The sequence below is a fragment of the Tachysurus fulvidraco genome, chromosome 19, assembly GCF_022655615.1.
Source record: "Tachysurus fulvidraco isolate hzauxx_2018 chromosome 19, HZAU_PFXX_2.0, whole genome shotgun sequence".
Classification (NCBI taxonomy): Eukaryota; Metazoa; Chordata; class Actinopteri; order Siluriformes; family Bagridae; genus Tachysurus; species Tachysurus fulvidraco.
In genome coordinates, this window is record NC_062536.1 from 14,673,814 (window position 1) to 14,695,540 (window position 21,727).

General features: G+C 37.6%; 1 protein-coding gene across 2 annotated transcripts in view; it reads right to left on the reverse strand.

Moving 5' to 3' along the window:
• Positions 1–3,791: 3,791 nt before the first annotated feature.
• Positions 3,792–21,727, reverse strand: part of kcnd2 (potassium voltage-gated channel, Shal-related subfamily, member 2) — a 145,641-nt gene continuing 127,705 nt past the window's right edge. Inside the window, exons 2-6 of one of the 2 annotated variants that reach the window (XM_027151468.2) lie at positions 17,297–17,459; positions 14,373–14,471; positions 10,846–10,941; positions 8,016–8,254; positions 3,792–6,258 (exon numbers count right to left, since the gene is read on the reverse strand). In XM_027151468.2, coding sequence (XP_027007269.1) covers positions 6,078–6,258; positions 8,016–8,254; positions 10,846–10,941; positions 14,373–14,471; positions 17,297–17,459 — 778 coding nt within the window. In that variant the 3' untranslated portion in view covers positions 3,792–6,077. The remainder of the gene's footprint in view (positions 6,259–8,015; positions 8,255–10,845; positions 10,942–14,372; positions 14,472–17,296; positions 17,460–21,727) is intronic. The other variant, XM_027151469.2, reaches the window with a different exon arrangement.

A 21,727-nucleotide genomic window follows, 5' to 3' on the forward strand; every position in this document is an offset into this window, starting at 1 on the left:
AATTCATATGAATGAACAATAGTTCCCCGTGACCCGAGGTAGTTCGGATAAGCGGTAGAAAATGAGTGAGTGAGAGAGTGAACAATAGTTTGTTTATTAAATAGCTCATCAGTATACAGTCTGGGTGTCATTGTTTTGTCTAGAGAAAATGCTGACTGGAAAATAACTAGCCACTCAAGCTAGCTAAGCTACAAGTTGTTTTTGAGATTAACCAGAGGGAGACCACTTTGAAGTGAGTGTGTGGTATTTCAAGCATGGATGGGTTTTGTGGTCAGGTCTTCAGATCATCAGATCAATTCGGCAGGAAAGAATTAGTGTTGGGTTTGTGGTGAACTCGGAAATTAAGCTCCCTCAGGAGCTCTTGCTTGCACAATTCCACTCAAGTATAAACTGTTGTAGAAAGGACATTTACAGTTACATTACTTACTGTCCATTATCACCCAAATGAGGATGAGTTCCCTTCTAAGTCTGGTTCCTCTGAAGGTTTCTTCTCAGGTAGCCACATTTTCCTTGCCACATTGCCTAAGGCTTGCTCATTAGAGATAGATGTTAGAGATATATAGTAAAGCAATTTTAAACTTTAAAAAGTTTATTCTGTTTCTATACTTATGTAAAGCTGCTTTGAGACAATGTGAATTGGTAAAAGAGCTATACAAATAAATTAAATTGAACTGACGTTAAACTAGCACCTGTTAGCTTCTCTAACTCTGCCTTAAGATGCGTACTTCACAGTGCACTTCTGAGGAACATTCTAATGACGATTTAGTTTTAAAAGCATCACATTCTAATGCTACACTTTGGAAACATAGAACACGTTGGAATTTCTTGGTTTTGCTCTCTCCATACCTGATAGATGTGCTTGGCCAGGGGATGTGAAGACATTTTTTTTATCAGGACCACTATCATCCTTTAAGCCCTGCATTAATGAAATATAGCTGACATAAAACAAAACATCTTTATATAAGCCGGAGAAGCATGTGTAAAATAAGAAGTTTGGAAGAATCAGTGATTCATACGAGTAAATACTTCTGCTTTTTCTCTCTTATTGTTTCCTTTCGTTTGGTTTCCTTTTTCCGAGCGTCATGAAGGATTTGGTTTGTGAAGGAGAGAGGCATAAAGACAAGCTTACAAAAGATATACTGTTGCTTCTCTTGTTGCTGTCAACCCACAATCCTCATTGGGCCATCCTCCTATTCATGATTGTTGTGTGCTCTTGTGTGTGTATGAGATAGAGAGAGAGAGAGAGAGAGAGAGAGAGAGAGAGAGAGAGAGAGAGAGAGAGAGAGAGAGAGAGAGAGAGATTGACCAAGAGTTATCATCTGTATCAATTTGTGTGTCCTTCTACACACACTGTTTTCAAAGCTTGTCAGCATACCCTTGTCTAACAGTGTGTGTAGAAGGACACACAAATTCCTTTGGATGTGTGTGTGACACACATATAGTTGTTGCCGGACACACACACCACCCTCCCTTCCCCTGTCTCTTCCTGCAGTTCATCTGCATACAGTAAAACAAACCAGTCCAGGAAATAAAAGCATTAACCTTTCAACTTGGAGTAAAAATAGCACCGCATTCACTGGACAGCTGCATCGTGTACAAATCCTGATTCGACTTCCTCAAATTTTATCCCCGTCATCTCTTATCTCTCACTTCTCAGTGTATCATACAGTACAATCTCTTCACAAGCAGCCAGAAAAAAAAAAAACATCTCAATTACCTCTTCTCTGATGGAAAATATGCTAATCTGGACCCCTGACTGCTGCCTACATTGGATCACTCTAGTTGGTGTGCTCATGTGCAGTCTCACCAATAAACACACTTCTTATCACAATGATCTTGCTTTTTGTTGCAAAATGCAGGTTTTTTCCCCCCTTGAAATTTAACTACTTTTAAATAAATCATTTTAATCATAGTTTGGTGGTTACATGTGGAAACCCTATCTAGCTTGCACCTGGCTATCAGTTGTGAATTTAAGGTTAGATTGGATGCTACAATAGACAATGGTCAGTTGTAAAATTTTCTGTGAAAAGACCAGACAAGTTTTTCCCCTAATCTTCCAGTCCAAGTGATTTTTTCCAATCTTCAGTTAACACTCTAGCCTCCAGATTTTAGTTCTTGGATGACTGGATGTGAACTTCTGCTGTTGTAGTCTTCCTTAAGGTTTAAAGTGTTGTGTGTCAGCTCCATGCACCATGGTTACAAAAACCTCCCCGTAAGCTTGAACCAGTCGGGCCATTTGGTAGTGGATTTGGGATTTGGGATGATTTGGTAGGAGGTGAGGAGTTGGAGCGATAATTTTGTAGGAGATTGGGGATTAGGGAGTGATGTGGTAGGAAATTGGGGCTTGGGAGGTAATATGGTAGGAGTCTGGGGTTTGGGGGGAAATTGGAGTTGGGGATGATTTGTTAGGAGAGCAGGGGTTTGGGGATGGTTTGGTAGGAGAGAAGGGGTTGGGGTGATTTATTAGGAGATTGTTGGTTTTGGGATAATCTGTTAGGAGTTTGTGGGTTGGGGGATGATTTAATATTAGTCTGGGAGATGGGGGTTGTGGAATGATTTGGTAGAAAATTGTGGGTTGGGGAGATTTTTTTTATTAGAGGTTTGTGGGTTGGGGATGATGAGTTTTTTAGAATATTGTTGCTTGGGGGATGAATTGGTAGGGAATTGTGAGTTGGGGGATGTTTTGGTATGAAATTGTGGGTTGGGGTGCTTTGGTAGGCTGGTGATGGTGGGTTGGGCTCACAACAAAAAAGCATACGATTGATATAATTTACCTGAACATGAAGATATTGCTAATGTTTAGTAAAGGAATACTTACTATAATTGCCATAATTGGAAGATGAAAACAGATGCAAGTGCAAACAAACAACAAAAACTATGAAAGCTTGAGGAATAAACTCACAGGAACCAGAACTTAAATAGAAGCACTAATGAGGAGGAACAAGAAACAGGTGTGAGTGATTAGTGATATCTGCATGACTTGCTGAGGCTGATGGGTAATGTAGATCATTTATATAAGTCATAATGTGTAATAAGGTCAGAATGAAGAAATAGTAGGAGAAAAGTGGTCTTGTAACCGTCCTATTATTTATTGCTACAGTGCTAAATTCACACATCCTGACAGGCATCAGTGTAATGTAGAAATAGTTAAAACTAAAAAATAATAAGTTTGGGTTCTTTAGCCCGACAATTTGCATGTGCCATAAACAATACGTACTGAATAGAATGCAATTAAATACAAAACAATAACGATGGCATTTTGATTGAATATTAATCAGAAACAGGAAAAAACAGGCAGAGACCTGAGATAGATTTATCAGGCAATCTGATGTCTGAAGAAGCTCTACACAGTAACATCATTTGTTTCTTTCCTGCTGACTCTGAATAGGATTCAGATAAATATTTATCATTATGGTAAAAATCTGATCTATTACCTACTGAAAATCTATTACCTATTTGATCATTAAACAAACATATAAAACTTTATACACATATTTTTATTAAAAACTTGCTGAGGAACAATCCAACACCCAGGTATGTAGGTAGGTAGGTAGATAGATAGATAGATAGATAGATAGATAGATAGATAGATAGATAGATAGATAGATAGATAGATAGATAGATAGATAGATGGTATTGAGACAGTGAGAGAAAAAGAGAGACACAGATATAATATATATATATATATATATATATATATATATATATATATATATATATATATATATATAGAGAGAGAGAGAGAGAGAGAGAGAGAGAGTAGAATGCAAAAACAACACACTCCACCTGTATGTCATCTGTCTTTTAATGGAACAATGATTTATTTCTATTTATTCATAGACACTGCACCGACTAACAACCGCATTGTATTTTTTTTAAATAGCTTTTCAATATGATATATTTTCTAGAACACAGGCATGAACAAATATAAATGAATTCAAAGTCATCATCATTTGGGACATTTCTGAATTGTGTTATTTCACAAACAGGACGTGAATGTCTCCTCTGTATTAAAAAAAATTCCCCGGAGTCTTAAATGAACACCATGGCTATCTCCATGAACACGTCTTCCTCGTGCTCCACGCTTGTCCTCCAATTCCATATTGAAAAGGAAAAACAAAAGATACATATATACCGTCCATCATCCTGTAACTCAGAACGCAGGCCTTCTGGGAAAGAAGACGATAAAATGAGGAACTCAGATAAATATATATTTACTACACCAAAGAACAAATTTACAACACAGGTGCACTAGTAAGTCTCTCATAATTATTTTTTTCCCCCTTTTTTTTCCTTAAACTCTATTTTGTACAACTGAAATAACATTTAGAATTTATAATTGACACCATCAGATTTTTAAAAAATATGTATTTGTGTGATTCTACCAACCAACCCCCCCCCCCCCGAGTCCGTATCCGATTTAATACAAAGTGTCTTTACAAAAAAAGAACCTTGTTGCATAAGTCACATGGTCAAGCAGTAATGGAAGTGAGTGAGTGCTGATGATGTGTGTGTGTGTGTGTTTGTGCGTGTGTGTGTGTGTTTGTATGGATTAGGCTATTCTTAATGACTCCTTTACACGCTCTTAGAGAAAAGTGCATAAACGTGAATAAAATAATCTTTCCATATTATATGCAAATGGCTTGCTAATTCGAGACGGTGCGTGGAGACATGACTAATACATTTCTCTGACTCAGAGCGGCCTTTATTCGTACATTCCCTTTGATATTCGACAGCGTGTAGGAGTGCTTCTAATGATTATAGCGCTGATAAAATAATCTGGTGAGAAGCCCACGACGTAGAACGCTGTCCTATTATTGGGCACGAATTTGTCACTACGTGTCTTTTTTTCAGGGCTTGTGTTATGGCTAAGTCCTTGTTTAATTAGCACTGGGTTTTGGATGGAGGTTGAATTCGCTGCACGGATGCTTCATTCAGACGTACACTGAGAGCAATAAAAGGACAAAAGACGATCCAACATAAAAGACACATCGGGGGACAGTGGCCTTGTTGGTCCATATCCCATATTCTTTAGAACATCATGCACTGGGACACTGAAAGAAAAAAACATTCACAGTACATTCAGAACTCGACGATAAGAAAAAAAAATTGCTATAAAAGGGACGAGGGAATGTCACGTGTGGCTTCAAAGAAGCATTAAACTGTCCAGTGATTCTCTTACTTCTTACTGTATGAGCCACACTGCTGTTCCCTGACTTCTTTATTTTTTATTTTTTTATTTTTTTTTATTTTTTTGGAATACATGATCAGTGATCAGTTAAACACTTTAAAACCAGGTCTCAAGAGAGGAATTTTAAAAGATGTGTTTAAAGTAAAGAGATAAAGAGGAAAGAAGAAGTGTTAAGAAATAAAATACACGCAGATCAGAGGGAAAAAAGACCCTTATTGCTCATGCCAATCTTGAAAGGACACAGACTCACAAATGCAGAACATGCAAAAAAGGTTAGCCTTAAACGCACTCACACTCACACGATTGAACACACATCCACACAACCTTAAAAACCTCAATTTTTCTTGTAGTGTCAAATATCAAAAGGAGCTGTGTTCTAGTAGATCGCTCTAAAAGCACGGTAAATATCCTAGAGTAAAACTAAGACCCCGGAAAGACACCCGATACCTAATGAACACCCAAAAACCTCCCCCAATATGCACTGAATTTCCGTTGCATCCACCTCATTCTCTGCACTAGCAAGTTTAAGACTAGAAATATAAAGACACACAATACTCCAAAAAATTGTAACAAGCATGGAAATTATGGACATTGTTTATGGTCCCTCATAAATCTGTTGGGAAAAGACTGAAAAGCCTTCGTACTCGGCACTGTGGGCCCAGGCGGCTCTAGTGTCCAAGCACAAAGAAGAAGAGCTAAAATAAAGGGTTCTGATCATGACTTCGTTCTCATTAGTCTCATCTCATTGGTTCTTCCTATGAGAGAGGGTGCTCTCTCTCACTCTCTCATTCTCTCACCCTTTCAATCCCCTGCTCCTCCAGCATCCGTTCGCTGAATGAAAGAGGGAAAAATAATAAACACCAGGTTGATTCCTCTTAATGTAGGTCTATAGAGCTGATATGCGGACAATGTTGCTCTGCAAGAAATCGGGCGAACTGGCCGAGTCGCGGCCCTCTGGTGTGGTAACTGGCGGAGTCGGCATGCTGATGACCGCCGCCGTGATGTAGGGCATCTGGTCCGAGTTCAACGCCACCGTCTCATCGAACTTGGCATTCAGACTGGAACGGCTGCAAAGGGAAACAGACAGAAATTCATACAGACTGCTTAGTCTTATCACATCATAAAATAGAACAGCCTATAAGGAACCAGTATGCAAATTCAATTTGCATATTCATCAAGTTTTTGTTTTTAAAAGGTCCCTGATTAAGCTCCCTGTTTCTGGACCTTTTTCTGTCTCTATTGAATTTTTTTTAAATCTTATTGCATCATAAAATATAAGAGCCTATAAGGATCCAGGCTGCAAATTTAATTTGCATATTTATGATCACGTTTTCAAATTCAAGTTTTTTTAAGGTCTTTCATTAAGTGCTCTGTTTCTGGAACATTTTTCTGTATGTATAGAATTTTTTTTATACATATGTGTAAAGGTTAGCACATCATTAATTAAATCGCCGTGATATGATAAGTGAGAGAAAGTCAGGGAGAGAGAAAGAGAGATATAGAAAGGGAGAGAAAGAAAGAGTGAGAGAGATAGGGATTCTCTCAGCTGTCAGTTGGACCACACAGGCGAGTTAGTTAGTGGGTGATACAGCTGGAGCTGCACTGGATTCCAGCAGCATGACTCAACATGGAAACACTGCTCCCACTCCTAAATACCACACACTCCTAAATACCACACACACAAGGCAAAATGCTAATGCTAATAGCATTGCTGGTGTATGCCAGAGTGTGGAAATCACCATAATCTGACACAGTGTCCAAACTGAATGAAAGTGTATGAGTCAGAGGTTCATTATCTGATCCAGGTCTTTTTCTGCGATGTTAATATCCTTTGCTTAAGTGAGGAACAAAACTCACAGTGTGACATATAGTTATAAGAAAATATTCAGTGATGGAGTTACTGTTATCACCCCAAATCTTTGGACTTCCACTGATGTTGCTAAGGATGACGTGTGTGTCATGTTGTGCTCAGATCATGAGGGTGAATGCAAGGCTCCATGTTTCTTCATCAGGCACTCGTGCACCTTTCATGACATAGCAGGAATCAACCAGATGTGTAGTTATTTTTTTTTTTTTAGAACATATGCATATGCTTAATGGTTTTTATTTCAACTACAGATTTCAAAAAATCATCATATAAAAATTAAATTGAGTATTGACTTTCATGACACATTGCTAGCTAGCTGTTACTAATAAAGATAACATAGATAAAAATATAAAGCTAAAAATATGTTGAATAATTAGTGGGAAAAAAATGAAGATTTAAGGTGATTAGAATTCCCAATATGTATTAAAATATACTGCAAGCTGTAAGCATGTTAGCTGTTACACTACTATCACTATGGTTGCACCGTGCCACGAAATGTAGCATTACTGTTTCTGACAAGTGGTCTTTAGCTTCGTCCTAAATCAGTACTCAGTTCTCAGCCAATTCTCATAAAACAAATAAATAAAATAAAATAAAATAAATTTGAGAGAATTGTTCATTGTCATTTGTTAATTGGTAATTGTATTATTCCTGCTAACAAATACGGCTTGGTCTGGTCAGCTACCAGTTGCCAATATACATCTGGTCAAACTGGTGGATCAGCTCATACTTGCTTTTACACAGCAGAAAGACCTTTTAAAATCATTCTAATATTTATTCATAAATGTATTCAGGCCATTAGGAGACTGGAAATAACCTCCATCTATGTATTGCATTGTAAACTCTCTGAAAGATGAACAGACTCATCATCTGATGTGAGGTCACAACTGACATGCTCATCATTAACATCATGTTGGTTGGGATAACGCACACGAATGACAGCTTGTGTGTTTGTACCTGTTGCTGATCGGCCTCTCTCTAATCTGGATGGTGCTGAGCTCCTGCAAGCTGTCCCGGCGGCCTCCAGTCATGTTGGAGTTGGGCACGTTGAAGCTTTTACGCTTGTTGCGGCGGGAACAACAGGTCAGACCATGAGGAGAGGAAGACAGGGAGGAGGACCGCGAGGTGGACGGCTTCACCATGGACACTTCCATGCAACTTGTCTCGTACGTATTCTCATCTACAAACTCGTGATTCTGAAAGAGAGAGAAAAAGAACAGAGTGAAAACAAAACTCTATTTCTTTTTACATATATGACCCAAAACAGCCAATCTTGGGATAGTGATCACAGAGATTATTTAAAAAGTTGCCATTATTGGTTGAACTGGAGGAAAAATCATTAAGAAAGAAATGAAGTCTGTAAATACAAAACCAAATTTTTTTGCTTTCATTTAATTGAATGTTACATTTTAAAAAATCCCATTCACACCCTCTCATGACTAGTGTTGTGTAGTGCTTTCGGTGCCATCGGACTGCATGTCATTATCTAATCCCACTCAGTGAGTGTAGAGACATGTGTGCAAGCTCACAGAGTGATCCAGACTCGTTTTTGGATGCTACTAAAAGTACACGATTCAACCCCTAGATGAAGGTTAAGGCCTCTGTTCAATGAAGGTTAGCCATTGAGGTATGAAGAAGAGCACATGTTGATAGACATGAGCTTCCATGGTGTGCTTTCACAGGTAAAGAATCAGTGCTTTGATTTGATTTGATTTAACTGCTTTACAGTCTCAGGTGCAGCTCATGCCTGGTTGGAATAAAAACCTGCATCCATTCAAGTCATTTATTCACCAAGATATCTGGTATTATGAACTTTTCTCATGTAAGAACCCTGAATAAGAACTATGAAAGAAGCTTGATATCCAGACGTTTTGAAATGGTAAACCAAATCTAAAGAAATCCAGCGTTATCCCAACAAAGATAAATGGTAGGTCGGTGTTGCCTTAAAAAACATACTGATCAAGCTGAACAATCTCGGCTGTGTATTGATTGGTATTCTGTGATCCAATCAAAAGTTTTTTGTACGAATAAAGGGCATTTGAGGTCATTTTTTTAAACATTGCTAAACATATCACAGATCTATTAAGACAGTTCTGGTAAATGATATTATTTAAACATCATACAAGTTCACATTTGTGCTTGAGTAGCTGCAAGGTGGCCTTCCCCACGAACAAAAGCCCAAACACAGCTAATGCAGTGTGAGGAAAACTGCTTCATCTTCACTGAGTAAATATACAATGTACAAACTACTCAGAGCAGCAATGGAACCAAGTGCAAATCTTCCCCTGACAAAAACAAACCTCATCTGTAAAAGAAACATCAAGCAGGCATGACAGTAATCTGACCCGGCCTAAATGGAGATCACAGAAAGTCCCTGAGCTCTGATGAACTGCGACTTTGGCTGCGTCCCAAATCGCTCTTCAATGCGTTGGCCGTACAGAGGAATTTTCCATTTCGGTGTCTCGAGCAGTGGCCTACATAGGGACCAGTGGGTCACGGCCTGTATAGACACTGTGTAAGCAACCGGTTTGGCTGACAGGGGTTAGACCCTAAGTGTCTTTTTCTCGCCTACCTGCTAACAAGGTCTCTCGAGACGAGTGTTCGTTTACAGCCGCAGAGCGAAGAGCACACTAAAACAAACAAGCTCATGCACTGTGGTTTATTAATGAGAACTACAAGGCTTTCTGATGCTATTTATAGAAACATCTCTGTTTCTTCAGAGAAATCATATATAGTGAGTTGAATAATTACAAGAAATGTAGAAATACATAGAGATGCTCTGCTAAGAGCTTGGCATAGGCTTGATGGAAAAATACATATAAATAACCATTGTGAAATTTTGTGAGATTCGAGTATTGATCCAATAAGAATAATAGCAGAACAAACGAGGGACTAGAAATGCGGAACATTTGGCTTGTCCACTCATCACCAAATCATATTAATTCAATTCAGTTTCATTTGTATAGCGATTTTAACAGTGAAATAGTCAGGAAGCAGCTTTACAGGAATATAAAATTTGACATTTCAATGTTTCCCTAACTCCCTAAGACGATATGAGGATGAAACCTTTCTATAACTGTACAAGTGTGATTGTGTAACCAGGAGTTTTAAACAATTCATAAATGTTTGTTTTTATGGATTCTACTGTATTTCAGCTTGGTTCTGTTTCAGAAAGTATTATTGGTTATATAAGGAATTAAACACAACCGGGTGTACTGTGCTAGGAAACTAATCACCATGGATGGTGCTATGCAGCCTAGCATGAAACAGAGTTACTCTTAACTTACCGTCAATAGTTTTTTTTTAAAAAATATCTGCTGTTATTTTTATATTTCTGTTTCATTCTAGATCTAAATTATGTAAAGCTTCCACCATGCAAGTCCCTGTGAATTTATTATCACTACAAAAACGATTACATAATGTATATACAGCATCTGCATCACCGCCGGTTCGTATCTACCCCATATCCACCAGTACAATTATAGCTCACTGGTTTTGGACCACTGTTGTAAGTTTGAATCCCAGGGCCCTTATCCCTCAATTGCTCGGCTGTATAAATGGGATAAATGTAAGTCTCTGATAAATGTGAGCATAAATGTAAGTCTCGACCAATCAGAATCAAGGATTCAACTGCGCTGTGCTATCCACTTAACTAAGAGAAACACTTACACATGTCTTTTTATGACCTTACCTTAATTTCTATTGGCCATTGTTATTAAAAAATATGTTGGAGCGTTGGTGCTTCCATTAATTAAAAAATCAAATGAAAGAAAGAAAAAACTCTTACCGTAGTCTTTTCCAGGCAGTGTAGGAGATGGTGATGCTGAGTCTCAAACGTAGGATTAGTTTTGCAAACAAGCGCCTTCCCAGCCTCCTTTGATGCCTTATGGGAGAAACAAAACAATTTGACAGGTCATCAAGCAATCGGTCCACTCAATGACAGAGGAAAAAGAGAGAGAAAAGACAAGAACATGGGAACAGTAAGGCCAAGAGCTCTCACAACGCTCCAGCAACTTTTTGAATCGTTGTGACAACATTAGTCTGAGTGCCACTGTGCATGTCTCATTCTCTCCGGGTTAGCACTGTGACAGATGCCTCTCAGTTTAAAGGCAGCAGACGACTAAGGATTGTGTGTGGGTGTGTATTTGTGTGTGTCTAGAAGACCAAAATGTGTAGAAAGGATTCATTTAGCCACACCAATACAGCCATGGATACATTTGAGAACTTGGTTTGTTCTGCAAATCTAGGAATCCCATATGAGCTTGTTTCCACTACAGGAACCTTGACAAGAACTTAATAAAACTTCCACCAGAGAAACCAGCCCTCATTTTAGATCCTGGGTCAAAGTTTCTAAACCTATTTTGGATCCTGCTCCAGATTTGGTCAGAATGATTGGTTTGAAGCTTGTAACACAGAACATCGCTGATTGAACAAAGAAAAAGCCGAAACTTTTTTCCATAGCCCGTGATTAAGATTAAGCAAGATCCAGAGAACATTTCTGTGATTATTGTGTGGCAGCCAAGAAAAACCTTTCACCTGGTTACTTTCTCATTTACAAACAACAGGCTTAAAGATTTCATTCTAATTCCACCGAAATCGCCTCTCCTACCATTAAAATGAGGTGTGTCCCAAATCACATACTCAAACACTAGTCTATGCCATTTTGTAGTATAAATAGTGTCAGTAGTGTCAGTACTGACAATTCCAACAAGGAGAAATGCAAGCACTTGAATGATGCACTTATTCAGCTGAAAAAAATCACTCGCGGCATGTGGGAAAAGGGGCGGAGCCGCATGCTACATACTATATGATACATACAGGATGCATACTCTTGATGAGAACATCTTTCACATGTCTTTTGACTTAGTCAAAAATGTACAGCATTCTGCTAAAGCTAGCAGTATTGCATTGATGTCTTTTCTGTCGACTGGGGAAACAACTTTAAAAACTGTTTAATAAAAAAACGTCAGTGTTCCATTTGAGATGATACGACCCTTCTAACATTAATACACTGGACACTAAAGCTTAAATTGCATAAGTGTATAGTGTGTATGTAAGCCATTTGGGACACAGCTATAAAATGCATATTGAAAAACATAACTGCTGCCAAGTTTAAAAAAAAAAAAAATTGGAATTGAGTTCTTGGTTTGAAGATCAGTATCATCCACAAAATTCTCTGTCTCATCACCTGAGGTAAAATGGCATCATCTCGTCACTCCGCTGATCTCTGTTCATGCTAACCTCAGTGTGGGAAATAACAGTTCTTTTGAATTCAATTTTATTTAAGTGTATTACTTGTAGAAGAACTGAAATTTTGCTCATCTTATGGATGCTTTCCAGAATTTATCCACAGAGACATCTAATGGATTTTCCCACACCACCACAGACATAGTAAAAAAAATGATGAATATATGTTGGGTCTAGTAGCAGGCCATTTTTGGTAAACAGTCTTGAGCTTGAAATAGTACTTTGCCTAAAATCTACATTGATATTATTATTATATTTCTGATTCTAAGTAATACCATAAAGAGCAACAACCAGAATCTGAATCACTGTGGGGTTTTTGTTCATTTAAGATTGTTCTAGAAGACATTAGTGTATACTGTGCCAGCTCCGGGAGTGAGTACGGGCACGTTTCCAAAAGAATTCCTTTTAACTATTTCTTCTCCCCGATGTGGTCAAGCTATTATTTATGTTCCCACCCACAAGACAGCTAAGACAGCTAAGAACCAGACAGGGTAAAGGCTAAAGCGTGCTTCCTCCAGACAAAGCCAAATAACTGCATGTTTTTAACCTGCTGCTTATGATATCACCCTTGGAGGGAAAGTGCAATCTGCCCTCTTACACATGCATAATCATACAGAAGCCCATGGTAGGCAGATGTCACTGTGTTTGGCAGGTCTGAGAGAGGAGGTCTTTAAGTATGTCATTCCTTCCATCCAGGCAGCAGGGCCACATTTTCTCTCATGTGTCTTGGCCAAGGAGGGCTGTAGCATCATGGATTTGAGCTGTGAGTCTCTTTTCTGTTGAACAGTGAAGACTTGATTGCTTTTCCACAATATTGGACAGTTGATTTGAAGTTTAATTTTCAGTTTACATTACATGACAGCAAATACACAGAAAGACTTCAACGTTGTTTTTTATCGATTTATTACATTAAAGTAATCTTAAATTTTATGTCGATTTTTGATCAGAATGTCTACGTTTTCGCCACATTTGGTACAGCAAAAGCAGAAATGTTGTGAACTGAGTTATTGTGGTTGATGAAATGCTCAGTGAAGGTGTTCTTGAGAAGCTGAGAAACATTTGACCAAGAAGCAATGTTCAGTATGGCAAGCTTCATGTAGTCCAAAAAACACCCTAAAAAAAAACTAAAAAAGAACCCGGAACTTACAACTCAGTAACTAAAATAAACTGTAAATGTTTCTGAGCTCCACAAAATGTTTCCTGCAGTGGAAATGTGCTTGATGATGTCCATTTAAAGTCAAGTGTCTACTGCATTTAAACCTCATGCGTCCCCATTTCAAACCGTCCGGTTCATCAAGGCAGGACAATACACGATGCAGTCCAAAGACCACAGCTGGAGTGTTTACCGTGTGAGCAAACATCCGCTCAAACACCCAGTCAACACTCCCCATGGCCTCTGAGTCACACTGGCCCCATCTCACCCCCCTCACACTGTTAGATGCTGGCAATTCAACGACATGCAGCTCAGACATTCTCATTCCTCCATGGGATGGAAATCCAAGATTCATTCACATGATGTCATGAGGAAGAAGAGTAAACACAGGCCTGTTCAGGCAGCCGTGGAAGAAAAATGCTTGTTAAAAGATGAATGGAGCACAAACGGGTAAGTAGGGGTAGGTGCAATTGGCTCGAGATGAGATGGTGAAGAATGGAGGAGAAGGCAAAAAGATAGGTCATTGTAAACGAGTGATGATTCCCGGAACGAAGTATTGTCATCTTCGTGTCTTCAAGTGACGATGTGAGAGACAAATAAAGTGCAAAAATATCACGTAAATATGAGAAAGAAAAAAAGGGGATGTTAGAAAAGGATGAAGAAATGAGACAGCAGAAGGGAAAAAGAAATATTGTTAGAGTGAATGAGAGATAAAAGGACAGAGTAGAGAGAGAGAGAGAGAGAGAGAGAGAGAGAGAGAGGGGGAAAGAGAGATGTTAGACAGATGCCATGATGGAAAGCTTTTGAATGAAAGCAGCTCTGGCCCCATGGTGGAGAGGTAAAAGTTGTGCATGCACCAGCACCAGCACCAGCCTCTCATGGCACAGCATGGCTCCCGCGGTTTCCACGGTTACCTCCTCCTCGACGTCGACCAGCAGCCCATTGCGTTTGTACTGCAAATAAGCGTTAGCACCCCAGCTCTTCGTGGCACGAATTCTAGCAAGCCTGGTTTTCTGTTCGGACAAACACATACGTGCGAGCATTTTAGCCTAACACTCTATCCTCGTATGTCACCTGAGTGTTTGTTTGTGTGAGTGTTTGTGACATTCGAAATAATTCTAGGTGAGGTATAAACGGTGGAATGTTCATCACAAGGACCATTTAATTTCCCTTCGTCCTTCTCTCTCTGTCGCTTTCTCCCTCTCTCTCATCTCTGTCTCTCTCTCTGTCTCTCTGTGCTTAACAGTAAAAACAGATTGTTGTTTTAGAGCTCATTTGTCTCTCTGTGTACGTGAGTGTGCATAAATCTCTGTGTGTGTGTGTGTGTGTATGTGTGTGTGTATGTGTGTAGGGATAAAGATATCGGCCTATGTGTCTCTTGTGGCTTAGCTGGACTCACACAGGCAAGTGAAGGGCAGCAGGACATGCAGGAGGAACGTGATTGTGTATTCTGCTGCAGCTCTGCATACTGATCACCCCCCAGAGGAGAGGCGCTTCCTGCACACTCCTGCTCCTTCCTCGACATCTCTATTCTCCCGTAGAGCTGTCTACTCTCTCCACTTTTCCCAAACTCTCTCATCTGTCACTCTCTTGAGCCGTCTGCTTTTTTTCTCTGTTGAACTTTTTGACCAGCTCTCTGAGACTCACACTGTATAAAAATTCTATGCATGTCATTTGAGGGTTTAATGTTGTAGAGACTCGAAACACGAGCACGAGCCGCAGTCATGTAGGTCCCTTGTTCTAAAAGCACGTTCATTAGCCAAATTGTTTTTATTAACATTTCCAGGTGTACCTACATAAGCACTTTATAGCAACTGCCATAGACCTATACATAAATATTTACAAAGGAAACTGAGGCTTTCATGATTTACATTTTTTGGTTAAACGTCATTCAGGGGCAGTGTTCATAGGACTTCATTACAAGTACATAAGCCGTTTATGTCATATGACTACATAAAAGTTGAGAAAGGAACTGTACATGAAGTTATTAATGTTTTGATAGCATTAAGAATGATGTTCCTAAGCACTTTATAACAACTGACAGGAAGAACTGTTGTTGAAGAAATGAAGCCGTGTACTTTATAAAACTAATAAAAAAGGTTTTGGTAACACTTTACACTGAGGGCACTGTTCACAGGCTACATAACACCTACATAAACCATTTATGGCAATAGTCATAAACCTACATAAATATCTAAAAAAAAAAGAACCCCAGAGGTTTTTAATGTATAAACAAGTTGTCTATGAATGTATTAATTTTTTTTGTAATACTTTATTCAGAGGTGGGCTACATGATACCTCCATAATCCCTTTATTACAGCTATCATAGACCTACATAAAAAGAAACTGCAGGGGCTCCAGATGTATAGCCAAATTTTTCATGAAGATAATAAGTTTTGTGATAACACTTAACTAAGTGACGATGTTGTTAGGGCTATATAACACTGACATAAAAAGTTATTAATATTTTGGTAAAGAGTGATATCATAGAGCTTCATGACATGGACATAAGCATTTATGAAAAATGTCCCATGATAAATGAACATTTAGAAAGGATATGAAGGGGTTTGAAATGTAAGAAGCCAAGTTGTCTATGGTGTTAATAGAATTTGTTTATGGTAAAGAATTATTGACTCTCAGTATTCGATATATGACACCTAAATGAGCCTTTTACGACAATGAACATAAACCAACATAAATATTTAAAAAGGAACTCCAGAGATTCAGTCTTATGTCTAATAAGTATTTGGTAACACATTAATCAAAGATGATAATCACAGGACTATATGACTCCTACATAAACACATTATGACAACTGTCATAAATGTACATAAACATTTGAAAAGTGCTACAGAGGTTCAAGATGTAAACTATATATATATATAAATAAAGTTGTCTATAACGTTCTGAGCGTTTTTTGGCAACAACTTAATCAGAGATGGTGTTAATAAGGCTTTATGGCACTTATATAACACCTTTATGACAACTGTACATTTGACAACTATATATATATAGATAGATAGATAGATAGTATTTACTGTAGTATTACAGTATATACGTATGTATTTGAAAAGGAAACAACAGGGGTTCAAGACTAAAACAAAGTTGGTCATACATTTATTAACATTTTTGCTAACACAGTCTACAGTAGCAGCCTTCATAGGGCTACATAATCAAATTACTGCCATACACCTATATAAAATGTAATATAAAAAAAAAATTTCAGTTCGGGTTATGACGTACAGTTTATATCCCCCACTATCAAAACTGAAGAGGTTTAAAATGAAGTGGTGTTAATCCAATTATTTTTCAGTTCATATAGCTTATAACTTATATTAAGCGTAAAGGATCAATAATTGCTGATTTTGTTTAATTTTAAATGTTGTAACAGAATGTTTGTATTCTGTAGAAGGAAAGTTCTGTAGAAGACGATCGAAAGGAACTAAATGAATACAATTTGCCTAATATGAACAAAAAATAATATCTAATTTTACTGTTTATAATTAAATGTCATTTAATTATTATTGACCTTTTTTATGCTATTATAAAACTACACTTGTTATTGTGTGTGTGTATATATATATATATATATATATATATATATATATATATATATATATATATATATTCTTTCTTTTTATTTATTTTATTTTCAAAAAATGATTTGTTCCAAAATAAGCATATTTGTTGTTGTGTGTATTTGTGCACAGACGTGTGTTGGAATCGTGATGGAAATAATCCAGGTGATCACAGCTCTATTAAGAGGTTGCTGATGATGACCCCAGTGGGTCATTTGAGGTGTGTGTTTGTGTGTGTGTGTGTGTGTGTGCGTGTGTACCTTTTGAGCACGGCGTTTCTCTGCACGCTGACTCTGATGGTAGATGCGACTGAAGTTCGAGACGATGACAGGCACAGGCAAAGCGATCACTAACACACCACTGAGGGAGCAGATGGACCCAAAAATCTTGCCCATTATTGTCTTCGGCACCATGTCTCCATACCTGCAGCAGAAGAAGAGACAGATTCATCACACATATCTCCTATTATTCTGCATAAATTGCTAGCAATGTGGTTTTCTTATGCTTTGTAACCCAAGCTTTGGCACCATAAATATGATTATGAGCGACACCATAACAGCAGGCAAAGTGAAATGTGGATTAGAGAGAGATGAAAACAGCAAATATAGTTTCACAAATATTCCGAGTAAACTGCAGAAATCCCTGGAATTACATCCAGCCTTCAATACACAGCTTTTCAAAGGTAAACTTGAAGAAGATTAGAACATCGCAATTAAATATTCGATCTGTTCACCAGTCATGATTTAATAACAGGTTGTTAAAAAGGTGTTTTGATGAAGACAGCTCACCTGCTTCATATGAGGTCAGAATGTTGACTTTTTAAATTAATTATATCTTATTTGTAGCCTTATTTGTAGCCTATTACCCAAACTCAGACTTCAGCACGCATGTCTGAGAGGTTTATTACTCCTGCAGCCTTAGAGAAATAGAATCAATCTGCAACTCATTTGGTCCCTTCGAAGGAAATCTAAAAAATCTAAATCTCCAAGAAAAAGAAAGTAGAAGTGGAATTTATATTGTCATTCCTTTATATAAGTTTGATTCCTCTATAATAACTTTCTCTATCTACTGTATGTATACACACACACACACACACACACACACACACACACACATATATATATATATATATATATATATATATATATATATATATAGAGAGAGAGAGAGAGAGAGAGAGAGAGAGAGAGAGAGCACAATGCATAATAAAATCATGAAGATACACACGTGATCTCTGTGACTTTACCCACTGCAGTGTTATTGTAATGAAAACAGCCAGCTGATTTCCTGAGATTTTCACACATAAGGAAATAATCTCTAGAGTTTATACAGAATAATAATCCATCTGTAAACCACGATTACTGAAGTCTTGACTTTTGCTTTATTCTGATGTTATTAACTCCAAGCTCTTCACTTGTATCTGTGTTATTTTATGGAATGGGGTTGCTGCTGTATGATTGGCTGATTGGATAAGTGCACATATGAGCAGGTGTTCTTAATAAAGTGGACACACACACACACACACACACACACACACACACACACACACACACACACACACACACACACACACACACACACAGAGAGAGAGAGAGAGAGAGAGAGAGAGAGAGAGAGAGAGAGAGCGTGAGAAGTGTCTGTAACTTACTTTGACCAACTTTCTAGAGTACCATGAACTATAGCAGCATTATGAAGCCAGTACATTGTTACCAGCAACACATGAGATATTCTGAAAATGGCATCTTGTCTTATAAACAGTTATATATGTCTATCTCTTAGTGTGCTTTAATAAGTCTTTTGAATTTGCATTTTGTTTTGGTGACTAAACTATTATTTTATTTCTTTATTTTTAACACAATACCACTAGGAGGCAGAAGAGCGCCACAGACTGGGAGTCGTCCATCTGTTGCTGTTTGTCAGGGTGTGATGACTACTAATCTGCTTCCAGGCTTTGCTCATCTGGAAGCTCTCTAGCTCTGACCCATCAATTTAAAATCAAGAAATAAAACACAAAATGTGTGCTTTTTTTCCTGAACAGATTCTGACCTACTTTTCTCACTTTTTTCTCTTATCACGTAAAAAAACCATGAAGAGTTTTGTTCATAACGAGGCACTGCAGTGCTGCGGGTGTGTTCTGCACGGAGAAGCTCCAATCCTTCCCATAATGTGTAGAGCACGTTGCCATGGAAACACTATGTACTTGTACATCATTGTTCCTTTACACACAGGCACACTGCTTCTGTCAGACAGTCAAGAATCAACCAGAGCGACAGTTGAGAAGATCTGTAGGAAGATGTCGGTGTTAGCTTGTCGATCTTCTGCTCTTCTGAAGACGGTCGAGTTTGGAAGGAATCCGAGAATCGCCCGAGTTGATGTATTGTGACTTCCCGTGGAATGATTCAAGAAAAGAAAGCGGCTTTTAAAGCGGAGAAAAAACACGTAAAACTGAGAAAATATCAAAACGGCTTTTTACCCTCTGCCGAATTCAATTCAATTCAATTCCATTTATTTGTATAGCGCTTTTAACAATTCCCGTTGTCTCAAAGCAGCTTTACAGAAGTATGGAAACAGAAGAGAGAGAATATATATATATATATATATATATATATATATATATATATATATATATATATATATACTAATAATAAGAAAAAAATAAATAAATTGATATATACAATTAATGTTTAAAATTAATTTAAAAAATGTGAACTTCAAATTATAAAATATATCCCTAATGAGCAAGCCGGAGGTGATGGCGGCAAGGAAAAACTCCCTGAGAGGATATGAGGAAGAAACCATGAGAGGAACCAGACTCAGAAAGGAACCTCCTCCTCATTTGGGTGACACTCTACAGTAAATAATGTAAATGTAAATAATTCACATTAGAATTTACATTCGTACTACTTTCCAGATTAAATTATGAGACATGCAATTATTTCATCCCATATCAGTTTCACAGCTTATTCATAACCAGTTATAGTAATCTAATAGTGTTCTGTAGACAGATTATATTTCTAAAAGAAGCTTAAAACACTTTTCAGTAACATGATATTACTGGAATGGACAGGTGATGAGGAAGGAATAACACACTTCTGGCTTTTTTAGAGAAAATAATTCACTCTAGAGCTTTTTTCACTTGATCTAGTGAACTCTGGGTGATTGTAAACTCCGGATAAACAGAATACTGGGTTTTCATAGTGTTTCATAGTGCTTACAATTTACACTGCGTTAAGAAATATTCCTGGCTATTCGTAATCATTCTCAACATCATTAACATTAACATCATTAACATTAACATCATTAACATTTACATTAACATCATTACCAGTAACATTATAACATTTTATGTTAACATTAACATAATTCCGTGAACATTATTAACATTTATGTTAACATTAACATAAACATTAGCATTATTAACATCATTAACATTTATGTTAACATTAACATTAATATAAACATTAACATTAACATCACTAACATCATTAACGTCATTAACATTAACATCATTAAATTGTATGTTAACATTAACATAAGTCCATTAACATTATTAACATTTATGCTAACATTAACATCAGTAACGAAATTAATATCATTAACATTAATCAATATTACCATAATCAATATTACCATCATTAACATTAACATCATTAACATTTAGATTAACATCATTCACGTTAACATTATTAACATTAACATCATTAACATTTAGATTAACATCATTCACGTTAACATTATTAACATTAACATCATTAACATTTAGATTAACATCATTCACATTAACATCATTAACATAAATCAATATTACCATCATTAACAGTAACATCATTAATATTGACAAGTGCCAACTCAGCTTGTAAAGTGTGAACTGTTCCTTTAGTGGTCAGTGTTTTATTCCTCTTATATCATACATTGTATCAACAATGTGAAGTGCCTAGTTATTATTAATATCCCGGAGAGTCCATGAGACCAGTCAGTTTCTCTTATATGTCACTAGCTTCTTTATGTGTGACTGACAAACTGAAAAGTACTGAAAAAACCTCCTCATCCGTCCTGAACACTCTTCTACTTTCAGGAAGCACTGTAACACTGTACTGTTACACTTCAGTGTAAACACTGAAGACTCCTTGCAGAAGTGTCTCATAGATATCTTACTTCTTAACTTAACTAACAGAACACTAAGCTTCATCATGTAAACAATGCTTGTTGTGTCCTGGTTCATGCTGCACCACACATCCTCCACTAATGCATGAACGAATACAGTGTATGAATATTATAACATCTGAGTAAATGATAATGACATAAAAATGACATCAAGCAGTTCCTTCGTAATACAATCAGAAGATCAGAAAACACACAAGAACACAGGTATGTTAGAGGACCTGGTTATGTATGGGAACACGGATTATATAAAAAACCTGACCTCTGAATGCTGACCTCTTGAGCTGTGAGAACAGGAGGTGTGTGTGTGTGTGTGTGTGTGTGTGTGTGTGTGTGTGTGTGTGTGTGTGTGTGTGTGTGTGTGTATGTGTGTGTGTTGCAGTGAGGCTGCGGTGGGGCTCTTTAAGGGTGCAGAGAGGCTCTCACTCTCACTAAGTGGAGAGTTTAATTGAATTACAGTGCGGTGGATTTTCGCTCAGGGGCCCGATGAGACGTAGCCTCAGAGGACCGAGCAATAATTACGCACGGCA